Source organism: Ornithodoros turicata, chromosome 7 (assembly GCF_037126465.1).
Source record: "Ornithodoros turicata isolate Travis chromosome 7, ASM3712646v1, whole genome shotgun sequence".
In the NCBI taxonomy this organism is placed as follows: domain Eukaryota; kingdom Metazoa; phylum Arthropoda; class Arachnida; order Ixodida; family Argasidae; genus Ornithodoros; species Ornithodoros turicata.
Window position 1 is genome coordinate 58,242,424 of NC_088207.1, and position 24,262 is coordinate 58,266,685.

At 46.0% G+C, this 24,262-nt stretch overlaps 2 protein-coding genes across 2 annotated transcripts in view; both read left to right on the forward strand.

Moving 5' to 3' along the window:
- The first annotated feature begins 5,416 nt into the window (after positions 1–5,416).
- The window catches only part of LOC135401734 (synaptotagmin-5-like), a 188,761-nt gene continuing 169,915 nt past the window's right edge, over positions 5,417–24,262 (forward strand). Inside the window, exon 1 of the mRNA XM_064634289.1 lies at positions 5,417–5,546. The gene's annotated coding sequence lies outside the window, so the exon portion shown is untranslated. The remainder of the gene's footprint in view (positions 5,547–24,262) is intronic.
- On the forward strand, positions 16,452–17,908 carry LOC135400153 (uncharacterized). The gene is made up of 2 exons (XM_064631886.1): positions 16,452–16,550; positions 16,663–17,908. The coding sequence occupies exon 2, from the start codon at positions 16,761–16,763 to the stop codon at positions 17,742–17,744; it is 984 nt and encodes a 327-aa protein (XP_064487956.1). The 5' UTR covers positions 16,452–16,550; positions 16,663–16,760; the 3' UTR covers positions 17,745–17,908.

Here is a 24,262-nt window from a genome sequence, read left to right on the forward strand (position 1 = left end):
TCTACAGGAATAACCGGCTTACGACACACAGCCGATAAGGGGGCTTTGTTGCCAAACTGAAAGAGTTCAAGGACGAAGGGCTTTCGAAGGACAATGTACGCACGTGTCTTCCCGCCTTCCATTGTAAACAACGATCAGAATCAATATGGCGTCGGCGTCCGGCTGACAACGGGACAACAATAGAGCACGGCGAGGGAGGTGGGTTAGCCGTGACGTCGCATGACGCGCGCTTCAAGTTAGGCTCCTCCTAATGGCCAAACTCTCCCTATAAGCGGCTCTGCATAGCACGCAGTATGCCAATCATCATCGGGGATGATATCGCTCTGTCTACTGATCAACTGTGAGAGGAGGCGCACACCTTTTTATGTACACTCTTAAATGGTGGTGGTGGTGGTGGCGATAGGGCTTGCCGTTGTCGGCCTCACGTATGTGGGCAACGTCATGACTGACGCCCAGGGGGAATGTGCGTCCTGGGCCGACTTCTAAGGGAACTGTGCCGACATGTGTCTGAAAGCGTCTGAGGAAAACCCAGGAAAAACCCCAGACAGCACAGCCGGCACCGGGATTCGAACCCGGGTACCTCCCAGTCTCGACGTGACATGACTCTTAAAAATGAACTTCACCACATAGCACTATCCTAGCCAACCATCATTACGAATGACAACGTGGCACGTGACACATTGCGCGTGACGTGTACCACGGCCTCACGTATCACGCGAAGAGCGCTGTGCACGTGATTTATCACGTGCCCACCTTTTTAAATCTCCCGCCCGCCTTTTTGAATTTCCCGCCACTCGTTAGCTTGTAACGACCGTAACGACGATGAAGCGATTAAGCCCCCTGATTTGTTAAAAACGGGAGGCGGAGCCCATTCTGTGCCGTGCATAATGGCACAAAATAGGCTCCGCCTCCCGTTTTCAGCAAATCTAGGGCGAGAACGTTGTCATTCGAGATGTTGTTTGGCTAGGAGCGTGCTATGTGGTAAAGTCCATTTCTAAGAGTGTAGTATCAACTTTCCTTCCAATCACAAGATAAAACGGAACGATTCTGAAGGTTGGTTGGCCTAGAACGATTTATGCGACGCAGAGTGCTACCTGTTAGTGCCTAAACATCCGCTCTCTAGTAATGACGTATGTGACGTATCATGACGTACGAAGAACACCAGCCACCATGTATTCACACGAGCGACATTCCTCGTAATCCTCCAGTGAATGATGCGAAAAACGTCAGAGCTTTCTGGCTGTCACGTGAGTACGAGCGCTCAAGGTCTTATCTTTTCGCCTCTTCTAACTATGGGGAATATCCTGCCCACGACCTACTAGATTATAACGACCATGTCACAATCAGCAAACCCTATGAGGAGCCTGTCCGCGCGATCCGCCAGGGGCGCTACTGATCGGCACGCCACGATTGGACGATGGAAATTTGAATTCTGAACGCGCAGAAGCGTGTGTACGACTACCGTAGCAGACGACAGCGATAGCTCCACATAGCTCCGATGAAAACGCGTAGAATGATGATGATAATCAACATCAGAATGAAACATCTGTCGAACGTCCACCGCTTGTACAGAAATACTAAGGTAAGCTGAAGTACAAAGTATTGTAGAAGTTGAGAGAGCAATAACTGGGACGATGAGAAGCGCCACCGCTACCTTCCAAAAATGCGGCGCAAGGAAGGGGTGCGCACGACATGGTCGTTATAATCTAGTAGGTCGTGATCCTGCCACTCCGTAGCAGACGGCAGAGCCAACGGAATCGTCTGCTACGGAACATGGCAGAGCAAATGGTGTCGTCTGCTATTACCGCAGTGTGCCACTCCCAGTATTCCGAGGGAACTTCGGCCCTGTGAGCGGCTTGTTGTTTTTTCTTCCACTACAATATTCCGTAAGGATGTCGCCCGTGTAAACACACGGTTAATGACATAATTTTCCAGTATAGATAGCACGCCGAAGCTGCATACGTGGGCAAGTTGCGTCTGACGCAGCAGTGAGTGAAGCAGATGTATCCGTTTGTACCATATACGTCCGCCACAGCACACATCATGTTTCACGAGACGGCCAAGAACTAATAATTCACCAGCAATCGATGCTCACTGTATACCGCTGCTACATCTAAGCTGTTCTATCGCCTCGGACTGAATGCGCCTCTGTATAGCAGACAGCTACTACATAGTCTCGCGAAAGCCATAAGCCTCCTCGCATTGTTATTCCGACGTTTGTTTGCTAAGAAGAGGAAATGTTCCGGGCGTTCCTTTTCAAGGCGTCCACTTATCTGTCTCGGTTCGCCTAATGCCGTTTATACCTCTTTTATGGTACGCGTAGTCTGTTGTCCCCGCGCTGTCTATGAGCTATATATACACATATATTTTCCGCTCTACGGATTCCTTTTAGACATAAAAATGACTGCCATGTCGGGTTATGGCTCGTCTTTAGCGTCGTCTCTCTTTCTATCTCTTTACATCGTTTTCTTTCAACTGTTGCCAACAAAATCAGTATTACTGATACAGATGCAAGGGTTCGTTGCTTGTGATTTTTTTCGATGCGTTGTTCGTTGCTTGTGAATCTGTGATTTTTTTTTTTTTTGCTTTTTCACTCGTTATTTGTCATTTTGGAGACCTGGGAAATTGTACAGAAATTCCGTGGAAACTCCTCTTGAGTGCTACACAAACGAAGCTTTTTTTTTTTCCTCTTAAGCTTAATATTAAAGGTGTTGTGACACTTTTGTGTAGGTGGCGTCAGTACACCATGCACACGTCGGACAGCGCCCCATACTATTTGGGGAAAGAATGAATTGCACAAGTTCATAAAATGTTCATGAAGGTGTACGAGTGTTTTTTTCTCGCATTATTGCCCATTTCTCCTATGTATACCCGACAACATAAGCTACTTTTCCTGCACATCTTGGCATATAATCCTCATCTAGGCATCGTATATACCGTAATCTACAACACGCGTCCTCGCCGTTTGATGTCGATTTGCGCAAAAAAGTTAGTAACGCTTTCTGTCAACACCGCTTACGTCACTAGAATAAATTACAAGGACGTGACGAGTTATCATTCGTAATCATAATTTTTAATCGTCATTTGTAATCACTCGTATTATTTGTTATCATTTGTACGCACGCCGAGACCTCACTGAGGTCATACGTACAGGCGTACAGACGTGAACAGATGGGGAGAGGACAGCGTCACGAAGGAGTGGGGAGAGAAGGGGATTTGTATGGGCGTCCTGGGCCGAGTTCAGGGGGAACTGTGGAGACATTCGTCTGGAAAGTCTTCGGAAAACCCAGGGAATACCTCAGACAGCACAGCTGGTGGTAGGATTCGAACCCACCACCTTCCAGTCCTCAGCACGACCTTCGCTCCTACCAACGGGCAAAGAATGACGACCAGAAAAAAAGGAGAACGAGTCTACGAGCACTCACGAAGAAATATCCAAATTAAATGCTGACGACCTGGACATGCTCCGCCAGGAACGATGGAGTAAGTCGTGTATTCACACGAGCGACATTCCTCCAGAAGCGGAAGATGCGAAATGCGTCATAGCTGTCTGCTGTCACGTGAGCGCGAGCGCTCAACGTCGTGTCTTCACGTACACTACTGACCGTGGGGAATATCCTGCTACACAGCCACAAGATATTTCGTAGCAGACGACAGCAAAACACGCTGACGGTGTCGTCTGCTAACCGTGTATTCACACGAGCGACATCCTCACGGAATATTCTTGTGGAAGAAAAAGCGAAAACACTGCTTACAGAGTTGAAGTTCCGTCCCCTGTTATTTTGAGCGTTCACACGGTGCGGAATATTGGGAATAGCGTACTGCGCATTTAGCAGCAGACGACACTTAGCAGGCGACACCGTCAGCGTGTTTTCCTGTCGTCAGCTACGGGAACATCTTGTGGCTGCGTAGCAGGATATTCCCCACGATTAGCAGTGTATACATGAAGACACGATGTTGAGCGCTCATGTGACAGCAGAAAGCTATGGTGCTTTTCGCATCTTCCGCTTCTGGGGGAATGTCGCTCGTGTGAATACACGGTAAGTGTCGTCTGCTAAATGCGTAGTACGCGACTCGCGAAATTCAGCACCGTGTGAATGCTCAACATAACACGGGTCGGAACTTCGGCTCCGTGTGAAAGTATTTCGCTTTTTCTTCCACTAGAATATTCCGTGAGGATGTCGCTCGTGTGAATACACGGTAAGACTCTTCAAAGCAGATACACATAGGAGGCTCAGGCCACTGTTGAACAGCTTTTGGACACATTCAGCAACGAACCGGAACAGAAACTATTTTCATGCACTGCGCAAGGAATCGACTCGTAACGATGGAATAGATCTGTTTCGCACTTGCGTCGTATACTAGCGAATTTCAAGCGAAACACAATCGGCGCCATATTGGCGCCATCTATTGAACATGTAGGGAACCCTCTTCGGCGCCGTCAGGATCACAGTCTCACCGAGCGTGCCCAGAAGCGTTGTGAAGAGGGTCCATCGTATCAACATGTCGGCATTGTCATAGCTGTGCCGGCAACGCAGGTGAGCATTGAAAGGGCCTTCTCTATATAGAGCCTGAAGTTCATTTTGTCTCCAAGAAGGAATAACGCCTGTGAATATAGTTTAAAAATACATTACAGCTCCATGTAAAGCGTACTCTGCCGGAGAAGTCACTTGTAGTGCCGATTAGTCCCGTTTATGCATATTTGTTTTATTATGCACTCTCCGCATTTTCTGCAAAGCAACCGCATGTTTTTCACAAGATTAGTCGACTGAGTGATTGAGATAAAAAATGATATGGAGATTTTCACAAGATTCGCGACGCCTCCACAGGCAAAGCTTTCCTCACAACTATGTTTTTGCCATTTTTATCCACCGGGTACTCGCCCATGCGAGTGAAAGTATATGAGAGCGCGGTCTACACAAAGCTCGTTCGGTTAACGCAATTTTCCACCACGCATGCATTGCGTTTTCATTCGGGATGCGCTATAACATACCGTTTTGTAGAGACTGCAACGCGAAATCGATTGAACACGTGCTCTCGGAGAATCCAGCCGACCGACAGAGATAAACTCGACGAGGGAGAAACGTAAATATCTTCTCTTAAATCAAATCAGCGCGAACACGGACCTCATAAACTCTTTTCGTGTATAGACTTCGTTTCCATAGACTCTTTTGGTGTCTGCAGCAGCAGAGTGTTGGTTCTTGCCAGGATCCGCTTTACTTGTCTCACCAAAGCTATCTGTCAGTACAGGTGGTTATCTGGAGTCTACGATAGCACATGCGAACTTCCATTCAAGGCCAGATCAATCGTGTGGTTCTATCTGATCACCTCAACAAAACACGTGTGAACTTCATATCGACGCCCAACGGATCTTCTTATCTGCCCATCTTCGTGCAAGTGACTATCGTCAGGGGATATTCCCGTTTCCGTGCTTCGTGCATAAAACACGTCCTTCTTCTGACGCCTCACTCTTTTGGTGTCTGCAGCAGCAGAGTGTTGGTTCTTGCAGGATCCACTTGTCTCACCAGAGCTATCTGTCATTACAGGTGAGCAAAATTATATTTCTTTTCTCGCTTGCTTCAACTCTGCTGCTGCTGACCCGAAACTTGTCCTGCTGTGTTTTTTTTTCTATTGTGTGTTACATTGCAATGTGTGCGAAAGTAACTGGCAAGGACTTACCTGAGCTGGCGGCCGAACTAGAGCGAGATATGAAGAACGGTTTTAAGGAACTGCAAGATATCATGGAACGTAATTACCGTCAAGAAATGAGAAAAATGAAAGTGTCAATAGAACGCATGAGTAGTAAGTTTGATGAAATGACGCAGAAATTTAACGTTCTGATTAAAGAACAACAGCAGCTCAGACTTGAAAATGCTGAACTCCGTATGGGAAATGAGCGCATGAAACACGAACGCAATCGAAATATTGAGATTAAGGGTATCCCCTCAACCGAAATGCAGGACGTACCGCATCTGTTATCTAAGATCGGACTAGCACTGGATGAGCCCATTACCTCAGACGACATCGACATATGCCATTCCGTTCCTGTACCGAACTCATCTGCCAAAAACATAGTAGTGCAATTTAAGTTTCGTAACAAACGTGACGCAATTATCAGGAAAGCTCGCAAAAGGCGTATAAACACATCGCATGTTGGGTTGCCGTCGCAAATGCCTATTTTCATTAATGAACAGCTATGCCAGGCATAAAGAAGGGTCTAGGATTTGCCACCGCAATGAAAAAGCAATCTAAACTGGCTTACGTTTGGGTACGGAACGGCAAAGTGTGCATTCGGAAGACAGAGGGCAGTCCTGTGGTCCTTGTTTACCATGTAGACGACATGGCTAAGGTATCTGGATGAAACTACACGGACACCTGAATAATCAAAGTGTCAACCCGACATGCTAGTATACCCGCAAAGTATTACTAAGCCTGAGAAATGTTCATCTGTTCTGCACATGAATGTTCGCTCAGCGGGTAATAAAGCCGATGAGCTCTTGCTGTTCTTTGGGTGCCTCAAGTTTGCGTTTGACGTTGTCCTGTTCTCGGAAACATCGTATCAAGGTGATGTCTTTGTTCTGCCAGGTTACACGCATTTCTTTATAAATCGTAATGGCAAAAAGGGAGGCGGCGTGTCCATGCAATTTCGTAGGCCTATCGCTTGTGATGTACTACATGATTTCACATTCACAAGTAGTGATTGTGAAATATTAACTGTCATAACAAAAAGAGACGTTTTGAGTGTTCTCTATCGCCCTCCCACTGGAAACGTGGAATTATTCCTTCAAACATTAGAAAAACTGTTTGACTTTGTTTCTTCGGACAACTATACCCTCTATCTTGGAGATGATTTCAATATAACATGTTAGAAGGTTGTTCTTCCTCCCAATCACTCCTGTTGCTGCTTACGTCTTATGGTCTTTCAAATGTTATTTCTGATCCGACAAGGGTAACAGTGAATAGTTGCACGCTGTTGGACCTTTGCATTACAAACAATGAGGCAAGTGTCAGCTCTGGCGTAATGTCCTGCGATATTAGCGATCACTTGCCTGTATATATTTTCATTGCACCTTGCTGTCGGTATCGCACTACTGAACGGACACACTATGTACAACATATTAACGAGGTTGCGTTACAAAACTTCAGGTTAGCCATAGAACAAACTGACTGGACACGCGTTTTTGCATGCATGTGTGTTCAAGGAGCATACAACACTTTCCTTATAGTATGTTTGATATATGAACAAATATATGATGAACATTTCCTCCTTAAGGCTGTAAAAACGCGCCGTAAATTGCGTAAGCCATGCATGGATGACTACGGAGATTCTTTCGCTAGTCAAGAAGAACAGGTTGTTCCAACTGTTTTTAGGTAGTCCTTCCGGCCTCGCGATTTTCAAGAGATATAGAAATCTGGTATCACGAGTGGTTAAACGTGCGAAGACTGCCTACTACTACGATCTGTTCAATAACCCAGAAGGAGGCTCAGCAGCAGTGTGGAAAGCTATTAATCGAATAATGAAACCGTTTCACGAAAATTGCTGAAATCATTCATAATGGAGTAAGGCGCTCTGGAGATGGACTTTGTAAGGAATTTAATGATTACTTTATAAACCTAACCTCTCGTCCACCACTAACGAAGAACGATGCTCATACGACATGTAGTTACATAAAAGATAGTGTCGGAGACACTTTATTTCTTTTCCCCACTTCGGAAAACGAGGTGAGGTTAGCGTATACTAATATTAAACGGAGCAAATCGCGTGACTGTAATGAGATACAAATTACACCTGTCAAGGTTGTCATCGACGCTACTGCTCCTGTCTTTGCATATCTGTATAACCTTGCATTTACAACCGCAACATTTCCTAGTGCAATGCAAATGGCCAAAATTGTTGTTCTGAGCAAAGTGGGAGACAAAAATGTGTTTAAAAATTATAGGTCAATATCTATATAACCTGTTTTTTTTTTTTCTACAGGGTTGGAAATATTATATAATCGTCTTGCGAAGTTTTTCTTGAAGCACTCAGTAATGAATGACCGTCAGTTCGGTTTTCGGAAATCTCGCTCAACGGAAGTTGCACTACTTGCCCAGAAAGAATTGCTCATTCGTAATTTTGAGGAAGGGCTATACACTATTGCAGTGTATCTTGACTTCTCCAAGGCCTTTGATTACATTGATCATTCGTTACTTCTGCAAAAGCTTGAGCGTTATGGGTTTCGCGGTATCACCCTTTCTTTACTAGTTTCATACCTGTCAAGCAGATTACAATATGTTTCAATAGGCAATCACTCCTCTAGCGCGCAGAAAATAAGCTCTGGTGTACCACAAGGTAGTGTACTTGGACCGCTCTTGTTTAACACCTACATAAATGATATTGTCAATGCCACCGAACTTGGGGAGTTTTACATATATGCGGATGACACCACTATTTATTTCGCAGGCAGAAACTTGGTAGATGTTGTGAAATGTGCTAATAATGCACTGACTGCTGTGAATGAGTGGGCTATCAAAAGTCGTTTTCTAATCAACAATGACAAATCCAAAGCAATATTATACAAGGCAAAAAACAAACCTGTGCCCCCTCAGATAAACATTGCTCTGGGCGATCAGGGGATTGAATTTGTTCATTCCGTAAAAAAATTAGGTGTTTTTTTTTTCTGCAGACTTGTCCTGGGATGCTTATATTGAGCAGATATGTAATAAACTATCAAAAGAGTGTGGCATCATGCTGAGAAGCAGATCTATATTGCCTAATCAGATCAAGTTATTAATATACCAATCCCTCATAGATTCTGTTTGCTATTGCAATCTCGTGTGGAGTACCACCAGCTCACATAACCTCCCCAAAATACTACTTCTGCAGAAGAGAGCTGTTAGGATCATAGATGGAGTGTCATTCTCTGCCCACACTACATCAATATTTAAGGAATTACATATCAAAAGAATAAATTCCTTATTAGATTACGTATTAGCTAGATCGTGTCTAAGATCTGTACGCGAAAATAACAGCACATGATTATCATTGTGTAATTTACACAGATCCGCTGCGCGACCTACCAGGCAGAGCAATTTATGGCAAGTTCCGTTTCATAGGACGAATTATGGAACACAGTCTTTGAGTTACAGAATAGCGAGAGTTCTCAACCGTTTCTTGCTTGCGAATATTAACATTTACTCTGCTTCTCCCGCGAGCCTTCGCGATATGTTCTGAGTTCTACAAAGAAGTTTTTGTTCCGTGTTTCCGTCATATGTTGCGTTGCATTCTACTGTACATCGTGTTGTAGCCACTGTATATGTCACTGCATCAGGTCTTCTTTTTTACCATTGTACAGTGCTGAAACTTAATGCAATTCTTTGACTTGCTGCTGCGGACGCCAAATGCAAGGGGGTACTGCCCTAGTCAAGCAGCGTTTGCTGCTTTTTTGCGTACCCCCTCCAATTGTGCCGTAGCTCAAAGGAAAATAAATGGAAATGAAATGTACAACGGAAAAACCTACAAAACAGAAACTGCTGCATAGCTGAGCGAAGGTTCAATGCGCACGCGAAGGTTCAACACTATGCGCACGCGCGTTGGGCACGAAGATAAAGGATCACGCTTCCGTGGTTGCCTAGCAACCACGCGACGAATAAAAAAAGTTCCTATATTGGTTACCCAGCAAATTTACTACTGTCACTGTCCACGGACGAGGTCTGAAGTGTCCATTCGCGCCATCCATCAATTTGCAGATTTATTGCTTGTCACGTGACAGTTCTCGTATTTGTCTGTGTCCCTCGATCGCTCAATTTCGTGGAGTGAACAGGAAAGCTTTCGTGACGTCAAGTGACCACAGGGAGTCGTGCTACGTATTAAGGCTGTGTCTTGGTTTCAAGTGTTTACTGCCATTCACTGAGGTGGAAGTAGGTGTTTGAGAGGTTTTGCGTCGTGACTTCAAGGGTGAGCCGCTCTGAGCAGACTGTTTACAGTTAGAGGAAAGTGCTGGTGATCGTTGTTCGTGAAAAGGGCTTGAAGAAAGACTTCGGAACCAAATGAATTTCAAGCTTGCATTTACACGAACTGAACACAGCTGCGAAATATCTCACTTGAGAAAACGAAGGTGGAACCATAAAAACGACTTTCGAAATTTGAAAAAGTCTGGCTCCCATCGAACGTCGATGGAAGTACTGCTTCCTTTCTCTGTCACCGTGCATTAGTCATACCATTCCTGTGCTGTTGTCTGACTCTCAGGGAAGCAGATGACCGCTCTTTTTTTTTTCATCTGTGTCTGAATGATCCGGTCCCCAATCTTCGTCTATTGCTTTTTTTTTGGGGGGAGGGGGGGGGGGAATGTAACGCAGCGGCCACGACCGGCGTGATATACTACTTGTCCACTCCATGCAGTGTGACGTAACGCGTTGGCTTTCTAAAGGGAAAGTTTTCTAGAATCCTCTCCACATTCCGGTTTCGGTTTGATTGCTCGCTTATTTGAGGCATAATTCGTCACACGAGAAAGAAACAAACCTGATGGCAGGTATACTGTGGATGTTATGCACCAACTACGACGTGCAGCAATTTTTTCACCGATCGTTCCGAAGATCCCCTTTAACATATTTCGTGCGCCATCGCTAATGACTCGCAACACGACAGACTTTACGCGACAACTTCACGCAACTGCTGCAAGCATGTTGTTGGGTGGAGCCTGTCGTCCCTTGTCTCTGGCTACGTTTCTTCGGTAGCGAATATGTACCAACTACCCCACATGAACTATATCGCTAATGAATTTCGTGAGATTCCTAAAGTAAATAAGGAGCAGGATTACGGATGGGAGATTTGGGCCACCACCACCACTGGGACCCAAACCATGTCCATGATTTCGATTTGCTCGTCCAAATTTGCTCCTGTGCGCTTTGGTTACGAGGTAACCCGATGTACAGAGCAGCAGTGTCGGCGACGCCCGTTGCTTAGAGAGATACGCCGTCCGGAGGCCCAATCAGACTTATCTCTAGTCCTACGTCACAGGCCTACCTTTAAACCTACATCTTAGTTTCGCGCACTTTCTTCGTATACTCACCAAGGACTTACGAAAAATGAAACGTGACAGCTTTAGAAAAAACATCGCCAACGAAAAGAGAACACCACGAACAGATAATGTATTATCGAGAAAGTAGATTCTGTATAATTCAATTCAAACGCGAGAATTCCTTCTTTTTTCCTTTCAGACAGCGTAGAATCAGTTTCAACCTTCTTTTGCTTTTCTTCTTAGACTTTTTGTCAACGCAGCCCTCTTTTATATCCGTCTGCTTTTCGAGTGAAGCGATGGCGCGCTTCTGCTCAATTAAGGACAACGTCGAATCTTCAGTGATCCCTGGTGTCCGTTGGGGAGACTTTCTCAAAGGTGGGTTCGCCACAGGATCGGTCGGTCTCTGCTCTTCATCCTGGCTTTCCTCGTCCCCTGACTCAGCGCAAGCGGCATTATTACTTTGCTCGAAATGTTCGCAGGCATCCATATATGACTGGTAATCATTCCAAAAGGATCCGCAGCTACCCACCAACTCGCTGCCCTGCGGAATGGTGTGGGCTAAACCGAAGGCGCAGACATGGTCGGGGGAGTCAGCTACGCCTTCTTCCGTCCCTGTCTCTGAATCTTCGGGGCACAAAACACATGCTCCTTCTTCCGCACTAGCTGGTGACAGATTTCCCCATGCTGAGTCAGTCCAGGACGCCGGAACGTCCGGTGAGCAAACAAATCTTATCTCGCTGGAAGTCACGGGCCACACACCTTGACCTGTCTTCTGCCCTTGGGGTGCATCGTTCCGGACCTTATCTTGGACACTTAGCGAATCGTGTGAGATGACTACGAGGTCTGTACCTGCCGCGTTATTGTCTATTGGGTTATCAGCATCTTTGTCTTCCCCGCGGGGATCTTCCATGCAGTACTCCTTCTCAGAAACATGCTGGACTTGTGCTTGGAGCGGTGTACAGGTGCGCGGCACACCGCTCGCTAGGCTCGGTGAAGAGAATGACCTCCGTGGCTTCGACATCGGTTCGTTGAACAAGCATGGCGCCGACGAAGCGATGTTCTGCACGCGGATGGAATGAAGGGTACATGTGTCATCGTCGTCGTCGTGGAGGGCCTCTAGCTCTTGTTCACTCGGGTGGTCCGCGCAGGGTTTGTGGGTCTGGGTCCAGTACAGGTTAGCGGCGATGGACGAGGCGATGAGTCCCGCAAGGATGAGGACAGAGAAAATTGGAGCCCAAGTGAATGCTAGTGTGATAGAAAGGACGGAGAAAGCCAGGAAGACCCCGATGCAGATAGCGCCTGTGACTATGAGCTTCTTCTGTGGGTGGTGAGCATCGTTGTCCATGTCCTCTGTACCACAACGCGTCTAATGGTTCGAGGTTGCTGAATGTTCACGCGAATCGTGGCACGAGACAGGATCAAGATGAAGATTGCTTGCCGCACGCGTGCTGAGCTGAAAGCCGGGTGGCATACTAATTTTTATATATCAACCACTAACTCCGTCTTCAGCTTTTCCCAAAGTGCACAAGTGTGTGTTTTCCTATACTTAGAACCCTAGTGCTTTTATATATCACGAGCCCTGGCCAATCTTTCTTGCGGATCAAGGCCAATGGACGAGGAAAAAGACGGAGGATACGACGTAGCATAGCCCACCATAGACGTACTTACTGTTCAAGGGGCCTCTACGCCTCCGAAAATTTCAGTAGACGCAACCGTCGAACTACTGTGATTCGGTTACCTAGAGCTTAGCTTGATCTTTTTTAATGGAAACGTTTTTGTTTAACTGTCTTCTTCCATTGCACGGCTTTGACAACTGCACAAGCGTATACGACCGAGCGGATACAGCTTTTCACAAGATGGTAATAGCTCCAAGGTCACGCTGAAGACTGTAAGGTGGTGGATTCAATTCCTACCACCATATGTGCTGGCTGAGGGCTTTCCCTGGATTTTCCCAGGTTTTTCCGGCAGACTCGCTAGACGGATGTCGGCACAGTGTTCCCGTGAAATCGTCCCAGAACACACATTCAACCTCGCCATCCCCCGCTCCTGCCTACTGTCCTCTCTCCATCTGTCTGTACGCCGCTCACAGTCACAGTTGGTTCGCGGTGCTAACCCCAGAAGCAGTCGAGAGAGCAGCCACATTGGCCTCACTCGCAGGATGTGCATCGTGGTGACCCTTTTTGCGAAAAATAAACAAGTAAAGAGAAAGTAGACAACAAATAAAAGGAAACATAGGGGAGCTTTCCCGGAGAGGGACCACACTAAAAAGTTCAACTGCTGCAAGAAAAGCGGCGTGGGAACACGAATGACAGTAATAAACCAATAAACATAACGGGTCCTACGAAGGGCCTGGATTCCTCAAATACCTTCTCTACTCGAATGATACGAAAATGACGAGACGAACTCGTGAAGGAATGTTTAATACGATCCGGGGATTCTTTGGAAAGGGCGCTCCCAGTGTTAACGCACCAAAGAAGAAACACAGATGGGATCAACGCAAATATATTCAGGGCACGCATTCGATGAATGGGAGTCAGGGAAAACGGCACAGTGTTCCTGGATACCGTTGTCTTATTTGAATATGTGTCAATAAAACGTTTGTATTGTCGTCACCTTTTCTGGAAGTAAACACGCCGGGTTTCAGCGCCCCGATCAATTGTCTGTAACTTAGCAGTGCTGATTAAGTCTTCTACATTGACCTTCGGGTGGTTTCTTTAAACGACGTAGGAAGTTGCTACTTCAGAGATATTTTAGAGTGCTCAAAGTGACAACTCAAATGGTCTCTCAGTAACGATGGACATCTTGAAGCACTTCGAGACAACTTGTTCGTAATGGTCTTAATGCACTCGCCAAAGTTCAGGGAGCTCCGGAGTCTCACAGAGTGTCACGTCTGCTGGCGATTACGTGACCTACTCTTCTGCGCAGGATTTTCTGACTACCGGGCAGATGGTAGTCTATAAGGATAGTAGATAATAGTGAAGAAGAAAATGAGAGAGAGAAAGAGAGAGAGACGCAGAAACTGTATTTGTATTGCTCATTTGTCCTTGTCCCATCAAGATCTTTATCACCACCGGTACCCTTCCCCAAATTGAAATTACTTACTCTCTCCATTATCGGCGCATTGAAACACTGCTTAGAAAATTCTGTGGCGGAGTTCTCCTCCTTTAATTTTTATCTTTTTCGTGCACGTGGGCCGTCTCCTAGTTGCTCGCATTGTCCGTGTGGTGAGACGATGGACAACTTCTTTCTCCGCTGCCCATTTTGTGCCTGCATCCGCCGCCAATTTTTTAAATAAATCCCATCCAAACCTTCTTTCGTTCCCTTATCGCTATCTATTATTTTGTCTTTCGGTCGCATCGTAAACTCTACCGCTCCATAAGCCATCTCGTCATTTCGATCTTTCATCTCTTCCTTAACCTATCTCACCCACCCATGTGGCCTTTGGCTGTGTGCCACACGAATGGCAAATTCCGGGTGGTCACTTCGTGGTAACTTTTCTTTTTTTTTTTGCCAGATCCCGCCTATTCTCGACAGTTTTGTCAGATCTCGCGTGTTCACGTGGCGCCTTCCCAGCGCCAGGAATTTGCCAGCTGACACTTTTTCCGCCCGGCCTCGAAGCGACGGAGCAGAGGAATGCCATACTATATCCGGTATCATCACATCCGCATCGCGAGGGTGGCGAGGGACCTCATTGGCCCACACGGCCAAGTTCACGTGGTTTAGCAGACGACAGAGCCCGAAGACGAGCGGTCGCGATGCCCCTCTAGCGTTATCCAAGTGACTAGAAGAGCTAGATTCCTGACACTCATGTTCGGGTGGCAATGATCACGCTGTCCAGCTCGGGCGCTAACCTAGCAGTAGACCATTTTACAAAAGCAGGCGCCAGCTGTGGCCCGCAAAAGCTCAACAACATTACCGGTGTACGCAACAGCAGCGTCAGCCGTGATAAACCATAACCGAAGCAGACGACGGAGCAGTGTCCCTCGAAGTTCCCATGCTGCTTTGCGTCGCGCGCTTGGTGGCGCGCATCTTTGTAAAATCGTCTATTTCAGAGCGCTAGGGCGTGTTGCTACGAAATCACCACCCAAATTCGCTTAAGTACAAGAAGAAGAAATTGTATGTGATGTGTACAAAGCAAAGGCCGTCCGTCCGTCATTTTTTCAAGCAGCAGCAGCAGCAGGAGAAGAAGAAAGTCCGTCATTTGTGGCTAGGACGAGACAGTAGAACACTTCCTAGTGCCACTCACTCACTCACTCACTCACTTAGTTACTTACTTAGTTACTCACTTAGTTACTTAGTTACTTACTTACTTAGTTACTCACTCACTTACTTAGTTACTTCGTTAGTTACTTAGTTACTTCGTTAGTTACTTAGTTACTTCGTTAGTTACTTAGTTACTTCGTTAGTTACTTAGTAACTTAGTTACTTACTTAGTTACTTACTTACTAGTAGGAAGGAGAGGGAGTCTGATACAGGCTTCTCGAAAACTAGCGTAAAAGCAACAGTGCGGTAGGAGGTTCCTAGTGCACTGTAGCTTTTACGCTAGTCTTCGAGAACCCTATATAAGTCTCCTTTTCCGCCTGCTGGGAGTCTCCGTGTCAGCCCTCCTTTCATTTGGAGCCTCTCGTAGTTCCAGTTCGGATAGATCTGTGGCAGCGGGTCTTTTGTATTTCCTTTCCCGCTCGCGTCGCTTCTAGCGCACCCTGCATCACCGCCCATCCACCCACCATCACCTCTGCAACACATATTCCGTTTACATATCCACTTATACCTCTGCCTCGGTGAGGCATCACCACATCTCTCTCTCACACACACACACACACAGCTTTTTTCCATTTTGACAGTCCTAATGCTAACGCATTAAAAATGGAAGACGCGCTGTGCAAGAAAACTTTCTTGAAACTATGGGGTATTTCTCGTTGCATTCTCGAATGCGCAGTGCTCCTAACAGTAGCTTTAAATAAAACGTCCTCTACAAACAAATTACGGCGACTCCTATCACATGGCTCTATAGACTGCATACATTGTACTAAAATACGTAGAAAATAATCATTTTATTTTCTCAGGAACTTACCACAACCCAGATACATTGTCCCGAGGCATTTAGCCGACGCGTCAGGAATCTTGCATCAGCGTGTATTAGAACTCGCAAAATATTGCCATAATATTGACTGGACCCTCGTTACAAAGAGGCCGACCAGGGGGCACCACTATCCATCCATCCGCCCATAAATTGCCACAAATAAATATGCCACGTAACTGGGAAAGATCTCTTAACAAAGTTGTCCTATACAAGAGCTCGCGTTTGCTCGTTTGAATGGGCTATGGTCGCCAAAATTATAATCAAGTAGGTCGAGGACGTCTGTCGGGGTAGCGTTAATCTGGTTTACCGCCACTACCATGCCATCGTCATCTGTCGCACGTGACAGCAGGTACGTAGCTCGAGCCGACCCAAGCATCGAACAACCCAATCGAGCTGAACCAATCTGCCGAGTTGCTCCGCAGCGCTACAGTTGGATCAAGATGGACGCAGCAAACCCCAGAACTAGAGTAATCGCGTTTACCACAGTAATCTGGACGGGCATATTCTTGGTCTTCGCTGGTACCTCTATCGCCCTAGCTGTTGCCACGACTCCACTCTTCATGTTGCTCACTTTCCCAGGTGTCATCGTGTCGTCCATAGCAGCCACCTTATACTGGACCCATACCCGTCACAACTGCCACGACCACACGAGCGAACAAGAGCTGCAAGCCTTTAACATGGACGATGGCTCTATAAGCATTTCCTCGAGCCAGCTGCAGAGTATGGTTCTCTCGGCTCCCTGTCTCTTCAAAGAGACTACGTCGAGGCTCAGACGGTCTTTTTCTTCGCCAAGCCTCGCCAGCGGATTGGTGAAACTCCGAGTAGACGTGCAAGATCACGATGAGTATCGTCTGGAAAACGCCTACCAGAGTGACGACCTCGGTGAGGAACCCCAAGATGCACGGCTGGATACCCGGGAAGTATGCCTGGAAGATCAAGTAGACACTCAGAGTAGCACCTCCTCAGTCGGTGATAGCTCTAACGTTGCAGCAGCAAACTGCTGTACAGCAGAGGTCCTACAGGACGGTTTCTCAGAAGGGCAGAAGCCACTAGACGCGTGGTCTGTGAGTACAAGCGACAGAGGTGTGGTGCACCAGGCTGAACCTACAGCCCCATGGACCGACGTTCTGTCTTTTTGGGGGAGCGTGTCACCGTGTAGCAGCACGGGAGGGACAAAGAACGTCTTACTCTCCGGGAGTTCGGAATCGAGCAAAAATAACCCATCGGAAGGCTCGGAGCATAGCTCCTTCTTCGCGTCTACTGAAGGGATTCCAATGGGATTCCAAGGCGACTGCAATGACGGAGTTACGAACCCGACTTGCTCATTCTGGAAGGACAATCCAGTGAATCTCGGGTCTGAGGAAGGACTTGAGCATCTTCAAGGCTGTGGCGAGCTGTGCCTGACTCCGCCGGGAAGCTTTTACGAAAATAGCGAGGACCAAAAAGTGGTAGAACCCGCGGAGCAAATTCTAGCACGGCGAGCTCTTCAAGAGTGCTGTGTGGTCGTCGAACATTCCACAGTTTCACTAATGGGAAGCAGTTCGCCGATTGTTGACGCGGACGAGGCCAAAGGGGACGGGGATTGCGCCAAAGAACTGATGAAAACGAGCAAGACTACGTGTAAGCTGATCCCGCGGCTTTTCAAAGGAAAACGGAATTAATCCACTGGCGTGGATTAAAGTGGCACAAAGTATGCAGTACACAGAAGCACGTCACGGGATGAATACTTTAGAAGATACTGATACTTTTCATACGATATCAGTATGAAAATGACAAGGATTTGGCTGTTAGGCGTGATGGTGGAATAAACCGAGAGCTAACAGTATGGATGGTTTGCTTGTCATGAGATACGTACATGTACGTACGTACGTAATGTAGAACGTGAATCTGCATGTGTCTTGGTGAGTTCGTTTGTGCCTGTTCGTTGCGGTTTCATTCTTGACACGTATACGCCCCATGTATGCAGTAGAGCTAACAGGCAGTATAAGCTACATAGACATCATGTGCATGTCCACCGACACATTATGACGTGACACCGAGATCATTTTAGCCTGAGTCGAAACCACCAAATCGATATTGCTGCGAAGCTCCAGGTTCTGCGGGCTTCGATTCTGCACCTAACCAAACCTAACAGTAATAATTTGCCGATAATCGATGCGAACAGGCTCCTATACGAAACTTTTACAAACTTTTACCCGGCAGCCTCTGTTCATTAGACGCGGCGAAAAGTGTCAAGTGAAGAAACGACTCACGACGAAGCTAAGAAGGATCAGTCTGGGTTACGAGATTTAGCGCTCTGTTCACTATGTGCCGACTCGCGGTCGCCTATGAGGCGATCCTCGAGTAAATACTTTGCGCAATGAATTAGCCAGCCTCTTCTCGCTGCCATTTAGCATGATTGCACACCGAGTACATTGCCTGAAAGGAAGTCTCCAACCAAGCGTGAAACATGCCAGAAAAGGTTGCTCATCTGCTGGAGCCATCTTGCATTCCATTTCCAGGTTTACGCCAAAGCACTACTTTGAGCGCATACTCGCAACGAAATTGTGAGCAGTTGTTTATATATTTTTGCCATTTTGTTGTGGTTTGAAACACACACAGGGAGCGGAAGCAATCCCGTACATATCATCCACCGTATTAGCTTTGCTCTTGCTACTTATTTCTTTTGGCGTAGTCCTCCGTTCCCTCGTCGAATGACAAATGCATTACGTAACCTAAATTGTGAACTCTGCTTTTCCTGGAGGTAATTTTTAACGTGTCCTGGAAGCTATTAGAAAATACTGAGCCTAAAACACTGAATAACAAAAAATAAGAAACTGAAACACCATAGCATAACATAAGTGAAATATATATTTTATTAAATATTAACTATATATATAATTAAATATAATTTTATTAAATATTATTATTATTCTTGAAAAACTGAGCCTAAAAGGCAGCGGCAGTCAAACAACCCTGTGCTATGCCATTTTCATGACGTCATATTAGACGGATAGATCAAACTGGCGTTGGGAGGCGCTGCAAAAAGTCAAACTCCGAAGATGAAATTAAGACAAACTCGCACATTCCACTCGACCGATTTCCAATGAAGTCACTACGTCACCTAGTGGAACGCATTACCAGCGTTCTAGGTCTAAGAACGTTGGGTATAATACGGCAGTCGCATCAATTCCATTCTTTCGAGCCGGTACACAGTAACCCAGAGAGCCAATCTCCCTTTGCGGATCAAAGCCAATGGATGAGGAAGAAGAAGAAGAAGGATCTTCTATCCGCGTGACCCGTCGTCCCGTTCACGTAAACCATCGTCGCGGCCACTGTTCCTAGTGGTGGAAGAAGAAGAAGAAACCATCGTAAACCTGTGTGGCTGGCGGCCACTGTTCCTAGTGGTGGAAGAAGAAGAAGAAACCATCGTCTGTCGCTGAGCATATTCGAGCAATATTTAAGTCATGCAACGATCATCCCAAATTACCGACAGGGTCGCGATTCTGGCGGCGATTCTCTGGATGGTCATCTTCCTAGCTTTCTCCTCTACCGGCTTAGCACTATCCGTCGCTTGGAGCAAGATATTTGCGTTCCTTATCCTCGTAGGCCTCGTCGTTTCAACGCTAGCGGCCGAGGTCTACGTATCGAGACATCGTCCTCCCGCCATGCACCTGGACCCAATGCGTGAGCCGGAATCTTGTAAACCACCCACCAGCGACCAATGCTTCGTCTCGTCGCTCTCCAAATCCGAACCTTGTCTCTGCGCTGAACCGATGCGTCTTGCACCGCGCTCGTTCTCTTCACCTCGATTGTCTACGGTCTCGTCACAGGGTTCGTCAGAGCCATCGCAATTATCTGCTCCTAGAGCGAACAAACGAACGGAACGTCGCATGCATTATGCAGTGAAAGAACCACGAGGACAGGTACCTACGAAGGCACGACATCGTATCATCTTCGCGGAATCCGATCCAGCTCGTGTACTCTCAGACAACAACTCAAGCGAGACGACCTTTCGATGCTCACCCGATACGCCAGTCTTCTGGAAAGAGGTCGCGTCAACGATAGTTGCTAGCGATGTAACGCCAATGACGTCTCCAACTGTGCCGTTACGTAAGAGCAGCGAAGACGTAACATTCGAGGACTGCGTACACCACTTAGAAAACAGTTCGGCCAGAAGCGCGGCCATCAGTCCGTCATCGGCCACGGATGTGCCCTTGAGGTCTAGATCAAGCGATGAGTTATTGCGAGAGGAAGAGGTGGAGGAAATCTGGAGGACTCCGCAAGGTAGCCCTCAGATGGCGCATGGAGTGCTGCATGAAATGATGCGTCCCACGTGTGCCACGGAACAAAAGCCGCAAAGGACAAGGGGTACCAAGGATTCATCCGCTAGGCCGCATGAGAAATCCGTTGGTGCCAAGACATACGATGTTGAACGCGGCGGCAGTTCTACCAACAAAACTGGCAGAAACAGGTTTCTCACGAGATTGTTCAGACGAGAGAGGAAATAAGTATTTGGCGAACGTGTCCAGTAAAGTCTTCATCGAATGAAAACACCCTTCGTCCTGTCTATATTATGTATTTGTATTACATTTGTCGAATAAAATGTTTATAGCTTTCTCATGTCCTTGATAAGTTGTCAGTTTCGCAGGAATATAGTGACGAGCAAGGTTACCTCGACGGAAAAGCGGCATTCCACGTCATAGAATAGTAGTTCCTGCAAGAGGAAAAACATGCAACACGCATGCAAGTATCTTTCTTGCTGTCTCTAAGCGGCCATGGAAGTTTTCGCACTATACTGCCTTTTTGTTTGTGCCTGCCAATCGTGAGTTTTCTGGTGGAACGTCAAATATTCGCTGCGTTCATCTTGATTACAAGAAGCTCTTTCAGCCGATGCTGATGATGAAGGTTGTAGGTCATCTGGCATAGCTCGACCTTTTTCCCAAATACAGAAATGCGCCTGGCATTTACGTGAAGGCGACACACAGTGTGGCGCTGCAGAGCTTTATGGCGTCTTAGTCGACAGTCATGAAAACCGTCGCCAGTCGACTTTAATGGTCAAACGACATATCTGTTCATGTAAACGCTGCTTGTGGTGTTGCGTATAATGCTTAACGTAATCCCGGACCTTTCAATTGCCTACCACAGCATTCAACGTAACAACAAGAGTTTCGATATATCGCCTCGAATCGAATAGCACCTGCAATCGAATACTGTTCTTTCCTGGGGAAGAGCCCTTGTAGGTCGTTTTACCATAGCGACTACCGCGTTGTTCATTCTACATGGTCTCCATTGATTTCAAAGCGCGCGGGCAAAATGTCACAACCAAATTTCTCAAATTTCTCGAGTTGAGAGGAAGAAAAATATCGCATTTTGAAACGAAACTTTCTCAGAGTAGCACGTACGAGAAACATTATCCCTAAATTTTGGAATCAAAGTACCCGCTTATATAAATCGCTATCTATTTTGAAAAGAGATGATCGAAGGTGTCCTATAAAGGAGGCCATCTGATCTTCTATTTCCATTTCATGCGTCGTTATTCGGGCCTGTGTTTACGAAGAGGAGAAAATATCCCGGGCTTCCATTCAACCTGTTTCGGTTAGCTCAGTGCCTTCGTAGTTCCTTGCACGAAGGCAGTCTAATGGAGCTATATGTATGTGTGCTCTACGGATTTCGCTTTGCCCTACGATACTAATGACGGGGTGTCGGCTTACGTACGATCCGAGTGGATCGATAGATAGAAAATACTAGAGATGCGCCAACCGAAGCCGCGAATCCTTGGATTCACGAATCCTAGACAAGGATTCGAGATCCGCGAATCCAAATCCTAGTGCCCAATACGGCGAATCGAATCTTTCGAATCCACCGACCACGTTTGTTTGTTTCTTTTTCAAATTGGCACCTCCGAAGTCCGCCGAAAACCTCATTGGCCGATGGGTGTTTTGTTGTTTGTTTGTTTACATTGCTTTGGACTGAGAGAGTTCAGGCAGGAACTGTTACAATACAAGTTTAAAAGCAACCTGGTTTTGCTTTTGATTATTGCTTAGTTTTCTGGAAATAATTCAGACTCGAGAATTTATGCATTTATTGTAGTCGATGAACAACACGTTAAATAAATTACGCTTAAGAAGAACTATATGGGAATATTTTATCCCGAAAGTGAAGCATTATTTAATTTGTTTTTCATTAAACAAATGCATCATATTTGGTTTAAAACACTTTTCACTAGAAGTGTCTTTTTTTTCTTGCCTTTTAAATCTTTTTAAAGAAAGGATTCGAAAGATTCGAGATTCGTAGGACCTTCCTTGATTTCGAATTCGAAAAGTTTTGGATTCGTCCCATTCCTGGAAAGTACATTATCCTTCAGTTCCCGATTTTTCATTCTATTTTACTTCGCCATCTTTAAACATCCACCACTCTTCAGCACAAGTTCTCATAGAAGCAGAGTTGATCCAACGCTCGCTTTCCGCATGCCACGAAACACCTCTCGTCAGGATGCTGCATTAATTCATCGAATGCGATTCGATGTGGCTTTTACAGCTCAGGTGGCGTTGTATCTTGAGAGAAGTTAACTCTCCCAGATGATGTCACTGCGGTGCTCTAGAGGATCTGGAGCACATTCTTCTTCGTGGCCCACACTACCAACCTTCCCGAACCGCACTCTCCGGGTCTCTTTTTTTCAGCTGGACTCTCGCCCCTTCTCCCTATCAAAATTGCTTGGTCCCTGGCCGAATCCAGCCTACCAACGCTCTGCGCTCAAAGCTCTTTCGACCTTTTTGGACACAATCGGACTTGGATCCTTATTCAGAAGGGGGTCATAATTTCATTCCTCACATCACCACCAGCAATGGGTTTAGTGTATCGCCCCTGGCGAAGAAACTCCCCATTCATCATCTTAAAAATAAAGTTGGTGCTGTTGTTGTTCTGTTAGGAGTAATTCACCTGTCAGTACTGACACACCCGCATAGACTCTTTTTTTTTTGTTTGTTTCCTCGTTCTTTTTTATTTTTTGTTTTTGTGAAGCGGTCAACTAAAATTGTTATACACCAAGGGTGGAATGCGAAGACGTACGCTTATTCTAAATATTTGCAACTATACGCTTTTCTGCTAAGTAATAATCAATTGTCCAGATATTGTGTCACGTAAGACTGTATAAGCCATCTTTTGGCATACTTGTGGATTCCCCGCGTGAATTGTTTTCTGCGTTTATTTGAAGGTACTTGCATTTTGTTGGTTCTGTGCATGTATATTATTACTGGTATTGTTTATGAACCAACTTAGTTACCTAGTCTTATTTGCTTCGTGTAACTGTACGTTCGGTTCCCCATAAATATAATACTCTCCTAAATATACGTGAAATAGCAAATTGTAATGTTCGCAGCACATAACTCAGTCTCATTCTGCTACCGCTTATTCTTAATCCTAGTAAATTTGACGTTTGTACGACACAAATGTTACTGTTATTACAATTATTCCCTCGATCTAAGTAACAAAAAGAGTGATGCTAGAAGTGAGTACGATGCATGTTTCAAAAAGTCCCTGGAAACATTTGGAACTTATTGACGAAGCGGAAGTCTGCAATATCGAAAGTTATTTCTGGTCTAGCACACTTCTGCTTCATCAGTTTGAGACCCAGTATAAAGTGGATCCATCGATTTGTATTCCGATGTTCAGGAATGGGCGATACTTCGTCTAGAGAGAGAGAGAGAGAGAGAGAGAGGACGTTGAAGGTGAACCACGCAAAGGCCGATGGAGTGAGGTGACGTTCCCAGATGCCACGGCTGATGTGGAAGAGAAACTGCCGAACTACACACATTTAAAGTTAAACTAATGAGCGGAGATCTCGAGAACAACCACCTTTAGCATAATTCGGTAACGAAAGTCAGTGGGAAGTGTGTCCCACGATTTCTTTCAATCGTTCAGGAAGAACGTTGCGTTCGCTGCTCTGAAAAGGTTTCGAAGTTCGAGCAGCTTTCTTAGGCGAGAAGGTAGCATTGGAAACAACCGTGGAGACGTAAAGATGGTTCTCTATTATGATATGACGATGAAAGAACGAATAATCGAGAGACACGGGACACGCAGACAAACACGAAAAGCTCTCAAACACAGTAAATTGTTTAAGGACAAGAAGCCTCCTAAATTAAACATTAAATCATTTACTGTGTTTGAGAACTTTTCGTGTTTGTCTGCGTGTCCCGTG

What these genes read in the sequence shown, in the direction of transcription:
- LOC135400153 (XM_064631886.1), top strand. Translation starts at nt 16,761, where the DNA reads ATGGACGATGGCTCTATAAGCATTTCCTCGAGCCAGCTGCAGAGTATG.